This window comes from Trachypithecus francoisi, unplaced genomic scaffold (genome assembly GCF_009764315.1).
Source record: "Trachypithecus francoisi isolate TF-2019V2 unplaced genomic scaffold, Tfra_2.0 Lachesis_group2, whole genome shotgun sequence".
Lineage (NCBI taxonomy): Eukaryota > Metazoa > Chordata > Mammalia > Primates > Cercopithecidae > Trachypithecus > Trachypithecus francoisi.
The window spans coordinates 157,422,702-157,439,577 of NW_022681465.1; the positions used below are offsets into that span (position 1 = coordinate 157,422,702).

Genomic DNA, 16,876 nt, shown 5'->3' on the forward strand with positions numbered 1-16,876 from the left:
TGGGAGACAGAGCGAGACTCCGTCTAAAAAATAATAATAAAATTAAAAAGTAAGAGATTTCAGATGCTGCCCATTAAAGGAAGACAGAGTTTGGATGCTGGGTTCTGCCAAGTTAACCACAAAAAAACAAAAACAAAACACCACTTGTGGGAGACATCAGAGAATTGAGAACTTAGAATCTCTACAATGGATCATTCACAAAGTCCAGTATACAAACAGAAATTATTAGACATACAAAGAAAGACAAAACCATAAAACAAGAATCAAGAGAAAAGACCATCAATAGAGACTGACATCAATATGACCCAGATGTTATAATTAACAAAGATTTCAAAGCACATATAATTATGATCAAGACTTTTTTTTTGAGACGGAGTCTCGCTCTGTCGCCCAGGCTGGAGTGCAGTAGCCGGATCTCAGCTCACTGTAAGCTCCGCCTCCCGGGTTTACGCCATTCTCCTGCCTCAGCCTCCCGAGTAGCTGGGACTACAGGCGCCCGCCACCTCGCCCGGCTAGTTTTTTGTATTTTTTTAGTAGAGACGGGGTTTCACAATGTTAGCCAGGATGGTCTCGATCTCCTGACTTCGTGATCCGCCCGCCTCGGCCTCCCAAAGTGCTGGGATTACAGGCTTGAGCCACCGCACCCAGCCTATGATCAAGACTTTTTAAAAATGCTTACAAGGAATGCCTAAAAAATCTAATCAGACAAACAAGAAAATGTAAAAGAGAACACACTTGTAATTTTAGAACTAAAAAAAATACAATAACTGAATTCAAAAATTCACTGGATGGGCTTAACAGAAGATAGGAGATGACCAAAAAAAACCCAAAAAATAAATACAAAGTGAGCTGAGCGTGGTAACATATGCCTGTAATCCCAGCTACTCAGGAGGCTGAGGCACAAGAATCGCTTGAACTCAGGAGGCAGAGGTTGCAGTGAGCCGAGATAGTGCCATTACACTTTAGTCTGGGCAACAAGAACAAAACTCTATCTCAAGAAATTATCCAATTTGAACTACAGAGGGGAAAAAGGGGTTGAAAAAGACTGAACAAAACATCAGTGAGACAATATCAAAAACTCAAACATATACATAACTGAAGTCCCAAAGAAAGAATAAGGCAGGAAAGAAATAACAACCAAGAATTTCCCAAATTCAGAACAGGACATAAATTTATAGATTCTAGAAGTTAAATGAACCCCACACAGAATAAATACAAATAATACCATCCTTAGGTATAGTTACCATATGACATAGCAATCCCATTCTTTGTTATCTACCCTAGAGAAATGAAAGCTGACAGTCACACAAAAACCTTTATTTGAATAATAGCAGCTTTATTCATAATTACAAAAAAAAATAACTAAAATGTCCTTAAACAGATGAACGGACACACAGTGACCAATCCATACAATGAATACTACTCAGTAATAAGAAAAAGAGAACTATAGACCGTGGCTCAGGCTTGAATCCCAACACTCTGGAGTTTGAGGTGGGAGGACTGCTTGAATCCAAGAGTCCGAGATCAGCCTGGGCAAAATGGTGAAAGCCCATCTCTACAAAAAAATATTAAAAAATTAGTTGGGCATGGTGGCACATGCCTATAGTCCCAGCTACTCACGAGGCTGAGGTGGGAGCATCGCTTGAGCCTGGGAGGTGGAGGCTGTAGTGAGCCAAGCTGAGATGGCACCACTGTACTTCAGCCTGGGCAACAGAGAGAAGCTGTCTCAAGAAAAAAAAAAAGAATAAACTGTGCAAGAACTTGGGACTCGGATGCATATCAAAGTCATTAAGCTGGGTTAAAAAAGCCAACTGCAAAAAGTTACATACTGTAGGATTCCATTTACAAACTCTTCTCTTCCTTTGAGATAGGGACTCACTCTGTCGTCAAGGCAGGAGTACAGTGGCACAATCTCGGCTCACTGCAACCTCCGACTCCCAGGCTCAAACAATCCTCCCTCCCACCTCAGCCTCCTGAGTAGCTGGGAGGCTAATTTTTATAGTTTTTAAATTTTTTTACAGAGATGGGGTCTTGCTATGCTGCCCAGACTGGTCTCAAACTCCCAGACTCAAGCAATCTGCCCAACTCGGCCTCCCAAAGTGCTGGGATTACAGGCACGAGTCACCGCACCCGACCTACAAACATTCTTAAAACAATACATGAGGCCAGGCATGGTGGCTCAGCCTGTAACCCCAGCACTTTGGGAAGCTGAGGTGGGTGGATCACTTGAGGTCAGGAGTTCGAGATTACCCTGACCAACATGGCGACAATCCGTCTCTACTAAAAATATAAAAATCAGTGAGACAAGGTGGCACATGCCTGTAATCCCAGCTACTTGGGAGGCTGAGGCAGGAGAATCACTTGAACTTGGGAGGTGGAGGTTGCAATGAGCCGAGATGGCATCATTGCACTATAGCCTGGGCAACAAGAGCAAAACTCTGTCTCAAAAAAAAAAAAAAAGAACACATGAGTGATTGCCAGCAGTTACGGATGGGGAAAGATATCTTTACAGGGACAGGATGAGGGGGTTTTTTAGGAAGTGATGGAACTGTTCTGCAACCTGATTATGGTGTATTCTGTGGGATGTGGCTAAAGCAACCGAAATACTGGAAGCAACCCCCAACCCCAGTGCCCAACAGAAATGACTACACTGTGGCACAGTCATATAATAGAATGTTATTCAGCAACAAAAGGGGAAGAACTACTGATACATGCAACAACACAGATCAATCTCAAAAGGCATATGATAAAAGAAACCTTACATAAATCACAATGCATTATATATGATTCCATTTAACTATAATTCTAAGAGGTAAAAAAAACTAATCCATGTTGAAAAAATTTGTTTAAAGTATTTGACTCAGGCTGTGTGCAGGAGCTCACGGCTGTAACCCCAGCACTGTGGAAGGCCGAGGTAGGCGGATCACTTCAGGTCAGGAGTTCGAGACCATCTTGGCCAACATGGTGAAATCCCATCTCTACTAAAAACAAAAATTAACCGGGCACGGTGGTGCATGCCTGTAGTCTCAGCTACCCAGGAGGCTGAGGCAGGAGAATCACTTGAACCCGGGAGGTGGAGGTTGCAGTGAGCCTAGATCGTGCCACTGCACTCCAGCCTAGGCAACAGAGCGAGATTCCATCTAAAAAAAATAAAAGTGGTTGACTCTAGAGGGGTAGGGACAGAGATAAACTGAGCGAAATTTCTTAGATGGTTTTTTGGTTTAAGAGATAGAGTCTCATCATGCTGCCCAGACTGGCCTCGAACTCCTAGACTCAAGCAATCCTTCTGCCTCAGTCTCCTGAGTAGCTGGGACTACAGGCATGCAACACTGTGCCCAGATTAGGTTTTTTGTTTTTTTTTTTTTTCCTTGAGACAGTGTGTCGCTTTTGTTGCCCAGGCCAGAGTGCAACGGTGCAAACTTTGCTTACTGCAACCTCTACCTCCCGGGATTAAGCGATTCTCCTGCCTCAGCCTCCTGAGTGGCTGGGATTACAGGCACCCGCCACCACGCTTGGCTAATTTTTGTATTTTTAGTAGAGATGGGGTTTCACCATGTTGGCCAGGCTGGTCCCAAACTTCTGAGCTCAAGTGTTCCACTTGCCTCAATCTCCCAAAGCGCTGGGATTATAGGCGTGAGCCACTGCACCTGGCTGGCTTTTTTTTTTTTTTTTTTTTAATATTCACAAATTTTGCTGTAGTCCCAGCTACTTAGGAGGCTGAGGAGGGATGATCGCTTGAGCCCAGAAGTTCAAGAGCAGACTGGGCAGCACAGGGAGACTCTGTCTCAGGAAAAAAAAAAAAGAAGTTTTGACCTAGTGTTAACGATATGCATATTGACATGAAAAGTCATAACCTGATCTCCAATTTATTTGAAATGTGTGAAAAACTAAGAAAAATTGATGTGAGGGTAGACAATGAATAGTAGCTAAAAAATTGATAAACAAATATAGTCATCGCTCAGTATCCTCAGGGGACTGGTTCCAGGGCCCCTGGCAGATACCAAAATCCTAGGATGCTCAAGTCCCTTATATAAAATGGAATAGTATGCCCATATCATCTACACCCTCCTGAAAACTTTAAAAAACTCTAGATTACTTAAAACCACCTATTATAGTGTAAACGCTATGTATTAATAGTTTTTATACTGTACTGTTTAGGGAACAATGACAAGAAGAATAGATTTTGTGTATGTTCAGGACAGACACATTTTTTCCCAAATAATTTCAATCTGCAGTCTATGGACACGAAGGGCTGGCTGTATGTATATATATACAATGGAATATTATTCAGCCTTAGAAAGAAAATCTGACAAATACCACAACACAGATGAACCTTGAAAGCAATTTGCTAAGTGAAAAAGACCAGTCACAAAAAGACGTAGAATGTATGATTCTACTTATAGGAGGTACACAGAAGAGGCAAATGCACAGACAGAAAGCAGAATAGAGGTTATGAGCAACTGCTTAGGGATGGAGAAAGAAATTTGTTACTTAAAATAGTACTGTTTCTATTCAGTGTGATTAAAACATTCTGGAAATAGACAGTAGTGAAGGTTATAGCATTGTGAATGTACTTAACGTCACTGAATTATATACAAAAAATGGTACATTCTAAGGCCGGGCGTGGTGGTTTACACCTGTAATCCCAGCCCTTTGGGAGGCCAAGGCGGGTGGATCATCTGAGGTCAGGAGTTCAAGAACAGCCTGGCCGACATGACGAAACCCTGTTTCTACTAAAACACACACAAAAAATTAGTCAGGCATGATGGCATGAGCCTACAGTCCCAGCAACTTGGGAGGCTGAGGCACAAGAACTGCTTGAACCCAGGAGGCAGGAGGTGGAGGCTGTAGTGAGCTGATATCGCACCACTGCACTCCAGTCTGGGTGACAGAGCAAAACCCTGTCTCAAACAAACAAACAACAAAAAAAAGAAATGGTAGGTGGGGGCGGGGACATTCTATGCAGTGAATATTTACCACAAAAAAGAGTCATTTTTGGGCCGGGTGTGGTGGCTCACACCTGTAATCCCAGCACTTTGGGAGACCAAGGTGGGCGGATCACCTGAGGTTGGGAGTTAGAGACCAGCCTGACCAACGTGGAGAAACCTCGTCTCTTACTAAAAATACAAAATTAGCCAGGCGTGGTGGTACATGCCTGTAATCCCAGCTACTGGGGAGGCTGAGGCAGGAGAATCACTTGAACCTGGGAGGCAGAGGTTGCAGTGAGCCAGGATTGAGCCATCCACCCACCTAAGCCTCCCAAAGTGCTGGAATTACAGGCATGAGCCATCGTGCCCAGCTGGTCTCTATCTCTTGACCTTGTGATCCGCCCGCCTCAGCCTCCCAAAGTTCTGCGATTACAGGTGTGAGCCACCTAACCCGGCCTTTTGTTTTTTTGTGTGTGTGTGTGGAGACAGAGTCTCATTCTGTTGCCCAGGCTGGAGTGCTGTGGCATGATCTCAGTTCACTGCAACCTCCGCCTCCCAGGTTCAAGCAGTTCTCCTGTCTCAGCCTCCCAAGTAGCTGGGATTATAGGCACATGCCACCATGCCCAGCTAAGTTCTGTATTTTTAGTAAAGACACAGTTTCGCCATGTTGGCCAGACTGGTCTCCAACTCCTGACCTCAGGTGATCCGCCGCCTCAGCCTCCCTAAGTGCTAGGATTACAGGTGTGAGCCACCGTGCCCAGTCTGTGTTTTGTGTTCTAGTTCCACACATATATAACAATAGCAATATCATAAGAAATTAAAATGTTACTTTGAAATTTCAATAAAAGCTCTTTAAAGTGAATCATGAAAACCTACAGATAGCATGTGCGATGGAAGGGTGTAACACAGAGAAAATTTAAATTCAATTCCTCCATAGTCAATAAATGGTGATGGAACTTGGTCAAACCAAAGTATGCCTGTATGATTTTCTTTCTCTTAGATGGGGCAATAATAATACTTACTCCCACAGAGCACTTTTGAGTAAACAACTGATATAAAATTTAGTTCTGAATTATAGCGAACAAAGTAAATATCATCAAGAACACAGCACAATGCTCAGCAAGTACTTAATAGATACTTTATGCGTGAATCAAGTGAATAATTACCTCCATGAAGAGACATGCAAGGATAAGATGCTCTCATTAAATCCTTAAGAAGACCATCAGCATGTTCCTGCTTATCCACAAATATAATGACAGATCCTGACTCTTGATAATGGCCTAGAAGCTCAAGTAACTTCAAGAATTTCTTTTCTTCTTCAATCACAATCTGAAAACACCACATTGTACCAAGTTAATGGAGTGAAAATGCAAATGGATCCCTTGGACAGAAATATTCATTTTATTTGTGGTGAAAGAATGAATGAAAATATCTTGCTATATCTTTACCAAGGGCTAGGAAGATGTTGATTTTAATTGCAAACAATAAAAAAAAATTGTAAACTTTCAGGGTTTAACAGGCTTGCAAATGTGGGCAAATGATCATCTGTTCTCTCTGGCTCTTAATTTCATATCCTAGTAATCAAGAGATAAAATAGATATGTGACATTTCTTTTCCCTTTGTAGAGACAGGGGTCTCGCTATATTGCCCAAGCTAGTCTCCAGCTCCTGGCCTCAAGTGATCCTCCTACCGTGGTCTCCTAAAATAGTGGGATTACAGGCATGAGTCACCATGCCCATCTGGTATGTGACATTTCTATATATCAGCTCACCACTCACCACTTTTGATGAGAGAAACCAAAACGACATTTTATTTTATGTCTTTAAAGAGACAGGGCTCACTATGGCTAGGGTGCTATTCACAGATGTGATCCAGCTATGATCAGCACGAAAGTTTTGACCTGTTCTGTTTTTCTGCCCTGGGTAGAATATCCCATTCTTTAGGCAATCTGGTGGTCCCCTGTTACCAGGAGGTCACCACACTGATGCTGAACTTAGTATGGACAAAGATAGGCATAGTGCACTACAGTCCAGAACTACGGGGACTAAAAAGCTGCAACTTCAGGCATGCACCACTGCACCCAGCAAAAAAAAAAAAAGAGCATTTTAAATAGTTGCATGGAACAGCATAGTTAAGTGTATCTGATAAAATACTGAACACTACAGTAGTGGTATACGACTTCATTTTAGAAATTATCTTGCCTACCTCACACACAGTGATCCCAAAAGAATCACACATACTACCTAAGTATCAAGGAAACTGGGAATTTCCTAAAGATGGTACCCACCACTTGTTGCTCCACATCCGAGCAAACCACACTCCTGCCTCCAACTTGTACTTCAATAGGTTTACTCAGGATCCTGCGAGCCAAAGCCTCCATAGCTCTGGGGAAAGTAGCTGAAAACATAACCGTCTGTCGATCAGGACGAACATTATCCACGATGCGCATGACCTGAGAAAAAGAAAACGTTACAAATAAACATGGTAAATAGGGTCTTCAAAGCTTACGCAATGTTAAAACCAAGTAAAAGGAACTTTTGAGAACAACTATCTCAGTTTTGCCACTCCCACAGTCTTTCAATCTCAAGAAACGACAACTCCACACATGCTTAGGCCAAAAATCTAGGAGACATCTTTGATTAATCTCTGTCGCTCATCTTACAACCAATTCATCAACACATGTAGTGGTCTATCTTCAAATTATATCTAGGATACAACCCACTACCACTGTTTCCCTTCATTTATTCAATATGTTTTTATTAAAGAACCATCTTGAACCAGGTACTGTTCTAAGTACTAGGAATATGCAATAAAAACAGACAAAAAGAGGAGGATTCTGGGAAGCTGGCAGAGTGGGAATCACCAGGAATCTGTATCCACACCTAGACAACAACTGTGCTGGTAGAATCTGTCTGACGTAACCACTTTGGAATTCTGGAATCTACAGAAGGTTTGCAACTTCCTGGGAAAAGCCTGGAAGATAAATTGTGGCTGTTTTCTGTCATTTTCAGCTCTTAGCACAGTAGCAGTTAACCATTCCCCACCAACAGCCCCACAGCAGGCAGGCATGCACATTTCCGAAGCAAACCGTACATAGCTTGCAAGAGCCAAGGTGGTCAAGAAGGACTCTGCCCTCCAAATACGGAGGACCTCTGCTCTGACTGCTACTTCTCATCACAGAGGTAAACACAAAAAGACATTGGCTGTTATTGTTGCATTCACACCCTGCAAACCACTGCAAGCCCGGACCCCTCGAGCTGAAGTCACTACCAGGGGTTTTAAAATCTGATGCCCCTTCCCTCTGCCTTAATTTTTCTCCTTTTGAGAGCCAAAAATTAAATACTAGGAGATTAAAAAACAAATGAATATCCAAAGATATTTACAAAGTAACCACACATACAGAATGCCACAGGCTCCGGTGGCTTAAGCCTGTAATCCCAGCACTTTGGGAGGCCGAGACGGGCGGATCACGAGGTCAGGAGATCGAGACCATCCTGGCTAACACGGTGAAACCCTGTCTCTACTAAAAAAAATACAAAAAACTAGCTGGGCGAGGTGGCGGGCGCCTGTAGTCCCAGCTCCTCGGGAGGCTGAGGCAGGAGAATGGCGTGAACCCGGGAGGCGGAGCTTGCAGTGAGCTGAGATCCGGCCACTGCACTCCAGCCTGGGTGACAGAGCAAGACTCTGTCTCAAAAAAAAAAAGAATGCCACAGGCTCAGAAAACACATGAAATGACCTTAAGTGTACACCTCAGGGCAATCCTAGCCACAGACCACCTACGACAATCAAATACAAAAATAATAAACAATAACAGTAATAAGAAACAGTAAACCCTAGGGAAAGGGGAGAATCTGATTCCCAAGTTACCACATTACTAGATTCAAATGTCCAATTTTCAGGCTGGGTGTGGTGACTCAGGCCTGAAATCCCAGCACTTTGGGAGGTCAAGGCAGGAGGATCACTTGAGCTCAGGAGTTAGAGGCCAACCCGGCCAACATGGTGAAACCCTGTCTCTACTAAAAACACAAAAATTAACCAGGCGTGGTGGCATACGCCTATAATCCCAGCTACTCAGGAGGGTGAGGCAGGAGAACCGCTTGAACCTGCAAGGTGGAGTTTGCAGTGAACCACTGCACTTCAGCCTGGGCTACAGAGTGAAACTCTGTCTCAAAATAAATAAATAAATAAAAATAATTCCCAATTCTCACTATTTTCTTCAGTATATAATCATGCCTGGAAGCACACTACTGCTTGCCAACTCTTCTCTAGGCAGAAGTCAGTGTGCAGCTTTGATCTATGAAGCTCACAAAATAATCACAAACTAAATAGAAATTTTCCTCTTTTTTCTTGAGACACGGTCTCACTCTGTCACCCAGGCTGGAGTGCAGAGACATTACGTTGACTCACCACAGCCTCTATCTCCCAGGCTCAAGCAATCCTGCTACTTCAGCCTCCTGAGTGGCTGGGACTATAGGCGCACGCTCCCACATCCAGCTAATTTTTATGTATTTTTGTAGAGATGAGGTTTCGCCATGTTGCCCCTGCTTGTCTTGAACTCCTGAACTCAAGCAATCCACCTGCCTTGGCCTCCCAAAGTGCAGAGTTCATAAGCATACATCACCATGCCCAGCCTCCAGCAGGTTTTCAGTTATCAACAAACAATTATTCAGCATTTCTCTCTCATGTACTTATATACGTGTACATAAGCACATACATGTACATAAGGACACATACGGACACAAATACATGAGAGAATGCTGAATTAATCATTTATTTTGTTTATATGTACTTATGTATCTGTATGTATTTATGGCAAGGAATGATTCACACTTTGCCTTTCAATGGAAAAAGTTGTTTTGAACTCACTCTATAAGAACTTGGTTTACCAGAAGGTCCCTATCAATCACTCTTATCTACTTAAAGCATTATAATAAAATCTAAGATTTCACATGACTGGGCACATGACTCTGTTCCATCTGATACTTCAACTCTCTTTACTCTCTTTCCACAAACAGACCCCTTGCCTCTGCTTGAATACCTGGAAGAAACAGATATTCAGTATCATATCAGTCCCCGCTTCCTCACGAAGCAATGTTTCATCTCCAAATAATGTTTATCAAGTCCTTCCTCAAACTAAACTCAAATCAAGCTCCATATGACTTCCCCACTGGATCCCATTTGTACTCCTTGGGACCAAAAAAATAAATTCAATGCTGCTTTCATGTGACACTTGTTCAGAGTTAAAGGATGCTATCATTTCTTCTACTTAAAGCTGATTATTATTTATATTATCACTTTTTTTTTTTTTTTTTTTTTTGAGACGGAGTCTCGCTGTGTCGCCCAGGCTAGAGCGCAGTGGCCGGATCTCAGCTCACTGCAAGCTCCGCCTCCCGGGTTTACGCCATTCTCCTGCCTCAGCCTCCCGAGTAGCTGGGACTACAGGCGCCCGCCACCTCGCCCGGCTAGTTTTTTGTATTTTTTAGTAGAGACGGGGTTTCACCGTGTTAGCCAGGATGGTCTCGATCTCCTGACCTCGTTATACAACCATCTCGGCCTCCCAAAGTGCTGGGATTATAGGCTTGAGCCACCGCGCCCGGCCTATATTATCACTTTTTGAGACGAAGTCCAGCTCTGTCGCCCAGGTTTAAGTGCAGTAACGCAATCTCGGCTCACTGCACCCTGTGCCTCCCAGGTTCATGTGAGTCTCCTGCCTCAGCCTCCCGAGTAGCTGGGATTACAGGCGTCCATTACCATGTCCAGCTAATTTTTGTATTTTTAGTAGAGACAGGGTTTCACCATGTTGGCCAGGCTAGTCTGATCTCCTGACTTCAAGTGTTCTGCCTGCCTCGGCCTCCCAAAGTGCTGGGATTAAAGGCATGAGCCACTATGCCCCGCCCAAAGCTGAATATCATTTTATCTGTTTCTCATATGGCTCAAGCATTACTATAATCCTGCTTCTTCTGTGTTCTTCTATTTACATCTCATTTAGAATGCAGTCCTTAAATCTAAACACAATACATGCACTATCATAAAACAGGCAATAAATTTTTGGAGAGTACATGGATAAACTGAAAAGGCTAAATATGACATTTGCCTTGTCCCTTTTCCATGCACATTTCCATTACTGTGGTCTCTTATAATCCTTTTTTATTTATTTTTTGGCAACTACAGCCTACTGACAATTCACAATGCTCTTCTTAAGAAAACTTTCTACCACCTTTAAAATGTGTTCCTATAAATCTGTATCACCGAAATTTTGCACCTGAGCAAACAGCATATATAAGAAATATAAAAACCTAGGCTAGACAAATTCTTTGGGCCATTATCTTAGTAAAAGTGAATGATTTTGATAAATGTAAATAACGTGCTATCTAGACTAGATAAGGAGGTATTTAAAAGCATGATTTAAAAGAATTTATTTAAAAAGACAATGGGCTGGGCGTAGTGGCTCACACCTGTAATCTCAACACTTTGGGAGGCGAGGTGGGTGGATCACCTGAGGTCAAGAGTTCGAGACCAGCCTGGCCAACATGGTGAAACTCCATCTCTACTAAAAATACAAAAGTTAGCTAGGCGTGGTGGTGGGCACCTGTAGTCCCAGATACTTGGGAGGCTGAGGTGGGAGAATCGCTTGAACCCAGGAGGCAGAGGTTGCCGTGAGTGGTGATCGCTCTCCACTGCACTCTAGCCTGGGTGACAGAGCAAGACTCCGTCTCAAAAAAATAAAATAAGGCTTAAGGTCTATTATTAGCACTCCAATTCTAGTTTTACTGGTGTTGGTCTTACATGGCTAAGAAATGCCAGTATAAACACCTCCTGAAGAAGTTTTATGAGGAAACTGAAACATAAATATGTGCTTCAATACTGTATGTCCCCAGTCTTCTATATTACCATGCAACAGAAGTGTGTGTGAATTTCAGAAACCACATGAACATTTCATTCTCATGGCAGCTACAAGGTTATATTTACATTTCAAAACACTTAAGAAATGTAATGATTACCTGGGGTTCAAAACCCATGTCAAACATTCTGTCTGCTTCATCTAAAACAACATATGTCACTCTTCGAAGATTTGTGACCCGACCTAAGATGAGAAGAAAAATAAAGACAAAAAGAAAACTAAAAATCAGTCCCAATTCATTTTATGGCTACCAAGAACTTTTAAAAACTGTAAAGGAAACTAAAATGCCTGACTTAACCAGAGGGGTAAGTTAGGTATCTTTAAAAAGTGAAAAGAAATTTTGATCTAAAATGTCTTAATCTAGTGACAAATACTTTCTGACAATGGGTATATGAGGCCCTTTATTTTGTCAAACTCGTCTCTTGCATACCATCATAGGGCCTGAAGAACCTGTAAAATTCAGAAAACAGCCCTCTCCAAAACACATCATAAAACTAAGACTGAGATGAAGCATCGAGCCACATCAGCCATTATCTGACAGCATCACCTAGAAAAAAACATATTAGAGATTACAGCGTATGTGTGGAAAGCAAGTTCTAGTGCTATTTTAGACACAGAAAATGCCTCTCTATATTATTTTACAACCTACTTCATATATTTAGAAGCTTCTTAAATGGGCACGTCAAACCCTTAATGAGAAGCTATTTGACAGCATTAGGAAACTGATGTATCACATAAAAACTTTAAATACCAAAACACATTACATAAACACATTTTCCATACAAAGATATAAATCCCAATTTTATTAAGTGAACCCACTGACTTAAATAAATGCCAACTGGCTTCCTAACCAGTGAAAACAAAATACATACACAGGAAACCTCTTCTAAAATATAAACACAAGCATTGCTATCAACTGTTGAATCAATCTCCTGGCAAAAACATGTATAAAAAGTTATTTAAAAATAGACCAAAATGACAGATAAGAGAAAAAGGTAAAATTAATCAAGATGAATTTCAGGAGACTTAATGCAGCATTGAGAAAAAAAAAAACAAGGGATTATTTAATCAGCATTCAAACCAAAACTTTCCATATGCTAGACAAGCACAAAGACTTCTCAAACAATTTCGATGTCACTTTGCCAACTTCATGTACAATTAGAATTAAGTTCATACAGAAATTCAAGCAGAATACTATTAAAAACATGCACTAACTCACAGTTTTTAACACTCTATTATGTACATACTGAATATTGCAATAGAAACCTCTGAGAACATTTTCTTCAAAAAATAAAAAGTGCCAAAATAAGTGCTAGCTAATATTTAAGTATTCCACACTAGCATTTGTAGCCCCAATTAGTTTTGCAAGGTCGGGAACAGCATTAAATTACCTACCTTTGATGGTTTAAGTCTCGGAAGCCCAGTTCTATAAATCTTGAAGGGCCTTTCTCCACAGAAGTTAAATAATGTCAACAGTTTAGTAAGAGTTTTGATAGGGAATAATTTAACAAAGCATAACATTTGAGCTACAAACATGCAATATTTACAAAAGATAAAATTTCTTGAAGCTGCAATATCTTAATTTATGTAGTATTGTAAGAAAATACTAGCTCATGTGGAGAAAAAGTCTAAATTTTGTAATAAAGAAAAGGCTACTACCCTATTCTTTTACTAAGCAAAGCCAGGCCAAAAATGGAATAAGAATCCAAGTTATGATCAGACGAGTTACTTCTGAAAAAAATTTTTAAATTGCAAAAATATCATTAATGCTTATAATAATCAACTTGTTCCAATACAAGTTGTTTTTTTTTTTTTTGAGACAGAGTCTCGCTCTGCCACCCAGGCTGTAGTATAGTGGGGCGATCCTGGCACCCTGTAAGCTCCGCCTCCCGGGTTCAAGCTATTCTCCTGCCTCAGCCTCCCAAGTAGCTGGGACTACAGGCTACAAATTTTAAGATATTGCAACTTTAAGAAGAAATATAGAAACCCTTTGTTGGTTTCTTGCATCTGTTTTAATAAAAAAATGTAAAGAATTCAAAAGGAAAGACACCAAAAAAATATCCCTGACTTACCACTGTTAGCTGCTAACATGTCAATCATTCGACCAGGTGTGCAAACAATAATTTCAGCACCTCTTTTCAGCTCAGCAATCTAATAAAAAAGATGAAACTTAATAGTCTATCACTAATGCTTACTTAAACACTAAAAAATATTACATTTAGTTCTTGCCTAGTCTGGTAAGACTTCAAAGCCTTCTGCTTAATTATTTTGAATCTCAGGGCACTACTAAAGAAACAGCAACAGCCAGACGCAGTGGCTCATGCCTGTAATCCTAGCACTTTGGGAGGCTGAGGTGGGCGGATCATGAGGTCAGGAGATCGAGACCATCCTGGCTAACACGGTGAAACCCCGTCTCTACTAAAAATACAAAATTTTAGCCGAGCGTGGTGGCAGGTGCCTGTAGTCCCAGCTATTCGGGAGGTTGAGGCAGGAGAATGGGGTGAACCCGAGAGGCGGAGCTTGCAGTGAGGTGAGATCGCACCACTGCACTCCAGCCTGGGTGAAAGTGAGAGACTCGGTCTCAAAAAAAAAAAAAAGAAAGAAAAAAACAGCAACAACGTGACCACATAGTACCATAAATTTGAAACAAATAAAAACTATAGAACTTTGCAAATTTCATTTGCCACTATCCCTCAAAACCAAGAAACAAACTTAAGAAAGCAGTTTAAAAAAAAAAAAAAGTGATCATCTTTGAGCCCAGGAGTTCAAGGTTGCAGTGAGCTATGATCACATCCTTGCACTTCAGCCTGAGCAAGAGCGAGACCCTGTCTCAGAAAAAGAAACTCCTAAGTGACCACATAGACTAGTGTTTTTCAAATTGAGGATTGCCACATTAGTGAATCATTAAATCCTTTAACAGTCATAATCAGCTTTGTTTTTTTTTATTTTTATATATATTTTTGAGACAGGGTCTCATTCTGTTGCCCAGGCTCTGTTGTCCAGTGCAGCAGTGTCATCATAGCTCACTGCAGCCTAGATCCTGGGCTTAAGAGATGATCACTTTTCTTTAAAAACTGCTTTCTTAAGTTCGTTTCTTGATTTTGAGGGATAGTGGCAAATCAAATTTGCAAAATTCTCTAGTTAGCCACTGGCTAGGACTACAGGCACTCATTAATTTATTTACTGTTTTTTTTTTTTTTTTTTTGAGACGGAGTCTAGCTCTGTTGCCCAGGCTGGAGTGCAGTGGCCGGATCTCAGCTCACTGCAAGCTCCGCCTCCCGGGTTTACGCCATTCTCCTGCCTCAACCTCCTGAGTAGCTGGGACTACAGGCGCCCGCCACCTCGCCCGGCTAGTTTTTTGTATTTTTTTTTAGTAGAGACGGGGTTTCACAGTGTTAGCCAGGATGGTCTCGATCTCCTGACCCCGTGATCCGCCCGTCTTGGCCTCCCAAAGGGCTGTGATTACAGGCTTGAGCCACCGCACCCGGCCTTTATTTACTGTTTTAAGAGATGGGGTCTCACTATATTGCCCAGGCTGGTCTCAAACTCCTGGACTCAAGTGATTCTCCCATTTCAGCCTCCCAAAGTGCTGTGATGATTACAAGTATGAGCCACAGTGCTCAATCACAACCAGCATTTTTTAAATGAAATGGAATGCAAAATACCAGAAGTCCCTTAACATCATAAAACTTTTGTTTGGTATTTATATAAATACAATGTGCAAGCATGTACCATGTTGTTTTGTAAGTGTATTTCTACAAACTATAGTCATGAAAAATCATAAACTTAGAAAATGAAGTTCAAGTAATTAAAATAGCACTGGAGTTAACAAAAGCAAATATTCTTGAAGTGTGTTCTTGTAACAAGAGTCCTAAGAAACAGTTTTGTAGTTAAGTTCAGAAAACGACACTTAATTTATCCCATTTATCTAGCAACACGATACACATTAGCTTATTAAGAACTAAGAAGTCTTGGCCGGGCGCGGTGGCTCAAGCCTGTAATCCCAGCACTTTGGGAGGCCGAGACGGGCAGATCACGAGGTCAGGAGATCGAGACCATCCTGGCTAACATGGTGAAACCCCGTCTCTACTAAAAAATACAGAAAACTAGCCGGGCGAGGTGGCGGGCGCCTGTAGTCCCAGCTACTCGGGAGGCTAAGGCAGGAGAATGGCATAAACCCGGGAGGCGGAGCATGCAGTGAGCTGAGATCCGGCCACTGCACTCCAGCCTGGGTGACAGAGCGAAACTCCGTCTCAAAAAAAAAAAAAAAAAAAAAGAACTAAGAAGTCTTACAGGGAAGAAACCGGTTTTAACTTTTTATACTCCAACGTTTCCAAAACTTATCCAATCACAGAACCTACTTTTTTGCCTTCTTCTACTCAAGCAAAATATCTGAAAACTATTTCATTATTTAGAAGACAGCTGAAGGGCTGGTCATAGTGGCTCACAAGGGAAGCCGAGGCAAGCAGATTGCTTGAGCCCAGGAATTCAAGACCAGCCTGGGAAACATGGCAAAACCTCATCTCTACAAAAAAATACAAAAATTAGCCGGGTGTGGTGGCATGCGTCTCTGGTCCCAGCCACTCAGGAGGCTGAGGAGGAAGGACAGCTTGAGCCCAGGAGGTCACGGACCCAGTGAGCCAAGGTCATACCACTGCACTCCAGCCTGGACAACAGAGCAAGATGCTGTCTCAAATAAAACAGAACCAAAAAAAAAAAAAGAAGAAGAAGAAAACACCTCTGATATTAACGCATCCCAGTAATCACCATCACTTTTTCCCCCCCAAGATGGAGTCTTGCTGTCTCCCAGGCTGGAGCACAGTGGCGTGATCTCAGCTTACCGCAACCTCCGCCTCCCAGGTTCAAGTGATTCTCCTGCCTCAACCTCCCAAGTAGCTGATGTTACAGGCACACGCCACCACGCCAGGCTAATTTCTGTGTTTTTAGTAGAGACCGGGGGTCTGGCCATGTTGGCTAGGCTGGTCTTGAGCTTCTGATCTCATGATCCACCCGCCTTGGCTTCCCAAAGTGCTGGGATTACAGGCGT

The 16,876-nt window shown here is 42.0% G+C and overlaps 1 protein-coding gene across 2 annotated transcripts in view; it reads right to left on the minus strand.

Annotated features, from left to right (window-relative positions):
* DDX46 (DEAD-box helicase 46) overlaps positions 1-16,876 on the minus strand; it is a 79,025-nt gene that overhangs the window by 27,879 nt on the left and 34,270 nt on the right. For both annotated transcript variants that reach the window (XR_004430059.1, XM_033181176.1), the window contains exons 12-15: positions 13,902-13,980; positions 11,930-12,012; positions 7,216-7,380; positions 6,095-6,257 (exon numbers count right to left, since the gene is read on the minus strand). Coding sequence is in view for 1 of the 2 variants with exons in the window: in XM_033181176.1 (XP_033037067.1) it covers positions 6,095-6,257; positions 7,216-7,380; positions 11,930-12,012; positions 13,902-13,980 (490 nt within the window). In the remaining variant the exon portion in view is untranslated. The remainder of the gene's footprint in view (positions 1-6,094; positions 6,258-7,215; positions 7,381-11,929; positions 12,013-13,901; positions 13,981-16,876) is intronic.